General features: G+C 42.6%; 1 protein-coding gene across 2 annotated transcripts in view; it reads left to right on the forward strand.

Annotated features, from left to right (window-relative positions):
* Window positions 1-4,419, forward strand: part of LIPC (lipase C, hepatic type) — a 162,093-nt gene extending 157,674 nt beyond the window's left edge. The window contains exon 10 of one of the 2 annotated variants that reach the window (XM_050796825.1): window positions 755-2,065. In XM_050796825.1, coding sequence (XP_050652782.1) covers window positions 755-950 — 196 coding nt within the window. In that variant the 3' untranslated portion in view covers window positions 951-2,065. Of the gene's footprint in view, window positions 1-754; window positions 2,066-4,260 lie in introns of those variants that run through there. The other variant, XM_050796826.1, reaches the window with a different exon arrangement.
* The last annotated feature ends 3,687 nt before the right edge of the window (window positions 4,420-8,106 follow it).

The raw sequence follows: 8,106 nt of genomic DNA on the forward strand, positions 1-8,106 counted from the left end.
AAGTCTCCAGGGATATGGAGGAGTTGGGGTGGGGAGCAAAGAAAAGGAAGGACGGGGCTGGGCGTGGTGGCTCACACCTGTAATCCCAGCACTTTGGGAGGCCTAGGTGGGTGGATCACCTGAGGTCAGGAGTTCAAGACCAGCCTGGCCAACATGGTGAAACCCTGTCTCTATAAAAATGCAAAAATTAGCTGGGCGTGGTGGCACACACTGGTAGTCCCAGCTACTCAGGGGACTGAGGCAGGAGAATTGGTTGAACCCAGGAGGTGGCGGTTGCAGTGAGCCGAGATCGCAGCACTGCACAGAGACTCCATCTCAAAAAACAAAAGAAAAGGAAGGACCCTCCAGCGCTCCTGAAGTCCTCACAGCAGAGCAAAGGGCTGCCCACCAGCACATCCTGCCATAGCGACTGTGCTTTTCTGTCATCCATGGTTCTCCATGGCAGAATTCCAGGCGTCCCTGGGCCCTCTCCTCTCTCCGCCCTTCTCTATTCAGGACACAGTCTCTCCTCTCCCACCTTCCTTGTCGCAAAGGCCATGTTTCTCTTTGGCTTGTCTTCATAGAGGCAGAAAACAGCAGGCTTCTAACCTCTGAACTACCCTCTTCCCTCACCCCCTGGGTTTCAGTGCCAGGAGCCAGCCTGTGGCAGATGTCTGCCCCCGAGTCCCTTACACAACCACACTCTGAGATTTTATCTCCCTAGGGTGCAAAATCCTGGCGGTTTCTAAGAGCATACTCTGCCGTCTGCCAACAGATCTCCCAATATGATCAATCTGGGAAGATTAAACTGCTCGTTCCTCTTCTGCACTGAACTCTTCTCACATGACTCTGTGGCCCATTGGAGCAGTGCTGCTTCTGAGCTCCGACCCTGCCCACGTGCTCTTAGCTGGAGAGTAATTCCTCAGTTTTGGTGGCTGCTCACCCTGACAATCCCATGTGGCTCGACCTGAAAGGTTGTCCAAAGGACAACACTACCCTCTCCACTGGGGCACACCCATGTGGTACGGAAGAAGAAACGAGGAGAGGGAGGGGCCTGGCGCTTCCGGGGCTCCCACACATGGTGGGCATTGAACCAGGTGCTCCATGGCATTCATCTCATGTGATCTTCGCTGTGACCCTGAAATGGGTAGTATTGGCTGTGCAGGTTAGGAACCTGAGGTTCACAGAAGTTACACAGCTTGGGGACAGTGCTCAAAATTGTCCCAGTCCAGATTTGACTGGGATTTGTTCGATTTATTACCCATTTGTTGAGGGTGTGCTGTTTCCAACAGTTCTTTCTTCCATTAGTTTTGGTTCCATTAATCTGAATTTTCTCAGTCTAATCTAGCAGAGTTGCAGTGCTGGACATTAACATATATATGTATCAAACCCATCCTTAGGGCTGTAGGAGTTACTGCTAAAAAAGCGTCAGGGCATGGCAGTTATGGGAGCTATAATTTTTTTTAGGTTGTAAATATTGAGTGAGTGCCTCCTCTGTGTCTACACAGAACCAGGTACTATTGGAGAACACACATAAAAAAAAAATCTGAGCTGTGGCTCTTGGTAGAAATAAACTCCAGGACCTAACCGGGAAAATAAGATGAATTAATTTTACTAACAGTGTGGTCCACCCTAGGGCTTCTCCAACTTTCACGAGCGTACAAAGCATCTGGGAATTCTGTTAAAATGCAGGTTCTGCTTTAGTGAGTCTGGGGTGAACCTGATGTTCTGCATTTCTAACAAGCGACCAGGCGATGCTGTTGCTGCGGGTCCACGGACCACACTTTGAATAGTGAGAGTCCAGCATTACACAACCCAGGAAGCGTAAGAAGAAAGTTCAGACCGGTACACTTGGGGCTGTGCTGCAGCACGCTTTGAGGAGGCCAAGAGGTGTTCCCAGGGAGACAGGCAGCCGGCAAAGCAATATGGCTGGCAGGATCAGATGGACTCCAGTGTCAGCCAGTCCTAAACTCACATTTTAACTTCACCGCTCACAATCTGTGTAGCCTCAAGCAATAACTTCACTCTTCAAGACTCAGTTGTTTAGTGATAAATGAGAATCATAATATACATTTCATGACACTAATAACAACTACCAATTTTTTAGTGCCTTTTGCAGACCCAAATCCCAGAATCGGGATGGAAAGATGAGACTCTACACTCTTAATATCGCTGCTAAGTGCAAGGGGGAAAAGGAGTGGGTTAGGTAACTTGCTCTGTGCCTCCATGGAAGAAATTCAGTGGAAGGGGGTTTTCTTCCCCCAAAGGCACAAAGCCAGGGATGAGTAGGGTTGTGGAGATGGTGAAGAGGAAGAAGAGACTATTGGCCGTACAGCAAGACCAAGTATAATAACTGGCTAAAACTAATGGGAAGACATTTAATTTCCACAGTACTCACATAAATGCAAAATAAAAATCAATGAAATTATCACTGGTTACTCATTAGTTTGGCAGGAATTCAAAAATAGACAACATCCAGAGTTAGTAAAGATGTGGAGAAACGGGCATTCTCATACACTAATAGTGAGAGTGTAAATTACAGGCATTTTGTAGGGGAATTTCATTCAACAACTAACGTTTGGTGAGTACCTACCTTATGCCAGACACTGTTGTGGACACCAGATGTATAATAGTGAACAGACAGGCCAGGCGCGGTGGCTCACGCCTGTAATCCCAGCCCTTTGGGAGCCCAAGGCAGATGGATCACGAGGTCAGGAGATCGAGACCATCTTGGCCAACATGGTGAAACCCCATTTACTAAAATACAAAAAATTAGCCGGGCGTGGTGGCGCATGCCTATAATCCCAGCTACTTGGAAGGCTGAGGCAGAGGAATCGCTTGAACCCAGGAGGCGGAGACTGCGGTGAGCTGAGATCACGCCACTGCACTCCAGCCTGGTGACAGAGCAAGAGTCCGTCTCAAAAAAAAAAAAAAAAAAAATAGTGAACAGACAGAGTCCTTGGTCTCACGAAATGTACATTGTCACAATTTTAAATATGCATACTACTTTGAGCCAGAATTTTATTTCTAGGTATCTTATGGTCTTTCTGGAGTATTTGTGCACATAATCAAAATATGCACAAAGGCTATATATGAATACATATGTACAGAATGTCTGTTGCAGTACTATTAAATAAATAGTATACATAATAAGTAAACAGTAAATTCTTGAGAAAATCTTAATGTCTAACAGTAGGAAAATGCATTGTGGTACATCCTTAAAATGGAATGTCATGCAACAGATGAAAAATAGTGAAATAGACTTCTACATACTAATATGAGCAGGTTTCTGAGTGCCATTTTCTGGTACCAAGGAAAAATTGCAGGAAAACATATACAATATGATCCCACTCAGTATATGTGTAAATGCATAGGAACAAGTCTGGAAATGCATAAACCAAACCATAAATGTAGAGAGGGGAGTGATGTTAGTGAAGGCCGATGGCAAAGAGGTTCTTTACTATTTGGCTTCATTTATTCCTTTACCATTTGAATTTTCAAGAATGCAATCACAAATTACTCATAGTATTTTTAAATTTTAAAAGTTCAGTTTAGTAAAGACTTGACCTTAGATGCAATTCAAAGAAAAAAGAAATAATAAACTAGAATTTTTCTACAGGTATACCTATAGATATATATTTAACAGATGCAATTGGAATTAGTAACACAAAATGGTATCTCGGGCCAGGCCAATGGCCGAAGCAGTCTAGTTGTTGTTTCCAAAACACATGGTGGTGTCCTCTTTAGTGGACAATGTCAGCTCCAATAAGAGGAAGGGGCAGGGCTTACAGGGCTGAGCCAGGCAGAAACCGATGACAGTGGCCTCATGCCATGGACCTTTAAGAACAGCACTGACAAACTGGAGCTTGCCCACAGAGGGAAGGCTGGGGAGGTAGGCCCGCCTTAGGAGGAAGGGTTGAGGAACTAGAAATGTTTGTCCTGAAGTCAAGGCAAATATGGTCAAGGAAACAATAGTCACCCTCAAATCTTTGGTGAGCTGTCATACCAGAGAACAAAGGAGGGCTGCCCCAGGACTTTCCTTCTTACAGAACTGAAATCACCCCAGGGTAGAACCCCAGGAAGTCTTATTCTGATTGCTGTCACTGACTTGGGTTTTGTTTTTCTCTGAAGTTACAAAAATATTTGCGAACATAAGAATCTCATTTTTAAAAAGACATCACATGCTTTACACAAATTGAGTGGAATTTGATAAAGGATGAAACACTTCAATAAGCTCCACCTAAAACTTAATGCTGTGTTTGCTTTCTGTTTTCTATTCAGAATGACATTTTGTTCAGAAAACACAGATGATCTACAACTTCGCCCAACCCAGGAAAAAATCTTCGTGAAATGTGAAATAAAGTCTAAAACATCAAAGCAAAAGATCAGATGAGATTTATTGAAGACCCAGTGGAAAGAATAAATGAATCTTACTCCTTATCTGGAATGGTTGCCTTATTTAGAAGCCAAAATTACATAAAGAATCTCACATAAAGCTTGAATAAAATTTAGATTTAAGGGGGGTAATGTTTCACTCTCGTAAACTGAGCTTTTCAAAATGATATAACTATTTTCCAGTATTAGTACAACCAAAAATTTCCCAATTTTATCTCTGGTTAAACGTTAATATATGCAAATAAGTACAAATGCAAGAGCCGGTTTAGATCTGTTGTTCTAATTTACAATGTCTTTTATAATTAAGTCAAGTTTCCCTCATGTCCTTGCTAGTTTATTCTGACCAGTTTTTGAACCATGCTAGAAAGATCCTTTTTATTAGGTAACTAGTGCTTCAATAAAGCAAAATTCTAATTAATCACCACTAGTTGTGTATACCAAAATGCATACCCTTTAAGACAATACAGTTCATAGAAGAAGAAAAAAATTAAAATTATTCTAATAGTTATACAAATCATATAATGATTGCACAGAACCAAACACTTACAAGTAGAATTCTACTAAAATGCCGGGCGCAGTGGCTCACGCCTGTAATCCCAGCACTTTGGGAGGCCAAGGCGGGTGGATCATGAGGTCAGGAGATTGAGACCACGGTGAAACCCCGTCTCTACTAAAAATACAAAAAAATTAGCCGGGCGTGTTGGCGAGTGCCTGTAGTCCCAGCTACTTGGGAGGCTGAGGCGGGAGAATGGCGTGAACCCGGGAGGCGGAGCTTGCAGTGAGCCAAGATGGTGCCACTGCACTCCAGCCTGGGCGACAGAACCAGACTCCATCTCAAAAAAAAAAAAAAGAATTCTACTAAAACTACTAGTGATAACAGTGAAAGCTGGACAGTTGGTCATTTTAATTATGAAATTACAAATTAAATAAATATAATTATTGTATCTTACTAATGCTTGCAACAAAAGCTAATTTTAAAAACCCAGAATGTCTCAAAGAATTTGCTATGGACTGAATGTTTCAGTCACCCCAAAATTCATATGCTGAAATCTAATCCCCAATGTGATGGTGTTTGGAGGTGGGGCCTTTGGGAGGTGATTAGGTCATGAGGGTGGAGCCCTCATAAGTGGATTAGTGCCCTTATAGGGGATAAAGGATCAGAACTCTCTGCCATATGCAGATATGAGAAGGCAATTATGCAAGCCAGGCAGTAGACTCTCACCTGGAAGTGGACTACCAGATCTGCTGCCACCTTTATCTTGGACTTCTCAGCTTCCAGAACTGTGAGAAATAAAGGTTTCTTGTTTAAGCCATCCAGTCTATGGCAATTTGGTATAGAAGCCGGAACTGACTGAGAGAGTTAGATGTCAAATTTCAAACTGTCCAATAAGTGAAATAATAATGTTTGACCAGCAAATTCCATCACAAAGCACATGGTGACAATGGACACTAAATATGGTAATCAGTTAGATATGTGTTTTACATAATTCAGAGAGGAGGAACATGTTACGCACATTAAACAACCTAACCTAACATGCACTTAGGCTCAGCTATATACAGCCCATAATTCATATTCTCTTCACCAAAGCAGGGTAAACTGGGGCTCATGAAAACAAAAATCCTGGAAAGATGTCTACCTCTGACTAATCAATTTAAAATTATCTTGCATGATTCACTTTTATTTCCCTTTGAAAGACCCAGAAATCTAAAACGTATGGGGTGGTGGGATAGGAAGAACAGCTGGTCAGTGTTTCCAAATGAAGCATTCTGTCCTGAATGCTAATCTTACCTGCAAAAGTATTTGACCCCACTTTTAGGGAATGTGTGTGAGCGTGTGTCTAAAATGGATAGATACTAAAATGAACAACATTTCCCATTATATCTAAAAGACTAAGGTTTACAATAAAATGCTTGCATTGGATTGCCAGGTTTTATCATTAATGATCCAGAAGGAATTTAAAATACCACTTTTGAAAAACAACAGGGAAACACTCTTTGCTATATATGTGACAGAGTCCATGCATATGTATTCCAGAAGACATGTATGTGAGCCTTGAAATCACCACAACCAGAAACAGCCCAAATGTCTGCCAGTACAATGCAGAAATGAACTGGGGTATAGTCTTGCTAATGGACTGTTGCTGTAAGAAAGATGAGCCAAAGCTACACACACAAAAGAACAGGGCGGGGGCCAGGGTGAGGCAGCGAGGCATCTAGGGAGCAACATTTAAGGAAGCACTCATGCATTTTGCATTTGCACAAAGACACAAAACATGGTATAGTATGATACAAACAAAACCCACCTATATTGCTAGGGATGGATAAGCACCTGTAATCCCAGCACTTTGGGAGGCTGAGGCAGGCAGATCACTTGAGGTCAGGAGTTCGAGACCAGCCTGGCCAACATGGTGAAACGCTGTCTCTACTAAAAATACAAAAATTAGCTGGGCGTGGTGGCGCACACCTGTAATCCCAGTTACTTGGGAAGCTGAGGCATGAGAATCCCTTGAACCTGGGAGGCGGAGGTTGCAGTGATCTGAGATCACGACACTGCACTCCAGCCTGGGCAATAGAGTGAGACTCCGTAAAAATAAAAAAAAAAAAAAACCAAAAGGAAACAAAACAATAAAATCATTATCACAAAAGCAAGGCTGTGATAATCCCAGGAAAGAGGAGGGGCACCCTGGAGTTCCAGGTGCCAGCAACAGTCTACTTCTTACTCCAGGTGGTGGGCACTTACACGTTCACTGATTTAACCGTTCTATATATCTACATTTCATGCACTTTTTAGTATGAATGCCACCTTTCACAATGTGAAAATGAAAACAGGGAAAATAAAGGGCAGAGTTAAACAAACATGTTTCTACTATAGTGTGATATGTTTCAAAAGTAATATAGTTTCACAAGCAATATAATTAGAAATTATTTCATCTTTAGTAAGAAAACTTGAAGTGCCACAATACATGGTAACATTTTGGGCAGAGAATTCAACAAGCATCCAACGTGACAAGTGGGTAACTGGAACATTTGAAACTCCTCTTGGCGTGTCCAAATCTGGTTGCCAATTCTGTTGTCAGTGGATTATTTTCACTTGGAGGGATGTGTTCATCGACATCACATTTTCTTAAGTATATTCGAGTAGGGAAGTCAAATTGGGAAACTGAATAATGCAGCCACATCTGTTCGTTGCACATGCAAAATGCTGGCTCGTGAACTGATTATACACACCTCTCTCCATAGAATCTGCATTTATGAGCCCACTCAGGAAAGATAACACTAGCATCTTGCCTTTTAGGCAAAAGCTAATTTGTGCTTCTGCTTGTAAGAGAGCACTGGGAAAGAAATGGAATGTCGATTACACTGCAGCTGGGCTCTTCGAGGTGAGCAAGTCAGAGAGAAGGAAACAAGCACTCCATTCAACATTAAAACGAACGCACTCCGCTGCATCACAAAGCTCCCTGTCCTCAATGTTCACCTTGAGTCATGTCGGCAGCAAATACCACAAAAGCTTGGATTGCAGTACATATCTGTGGGGCGGCAGAGCAAGGGGTAAAGCTGCTCAGTGCTGTGTTTGCACTCCCACAGAGGCTGGACTAGAGGAAAGTCAGAGCAGGATGGGAAATAGACAAGCAAGACGAAGACTGAAGAAAATCAATCCCAAAAGGGATCATTTACTGGCTGAACTTTTCTTATAATACATACTTCTACTTGAATCCCAATGATCTGCACATG

The sequence above is a fragment of the Macaca thibetana genome, chromosome 7, assembly GCF_024542745.1.
Source record: "Macaca thibetana thibetana isolate TM-01 chromosome 7, ASM2454274v1, whole genome shotgun sequence".
NCBI lineage: Eukaryota > Metazoa > Chordata > Mammalia > Primates > Cercopithecidae > Macaca > Macaca thibetana.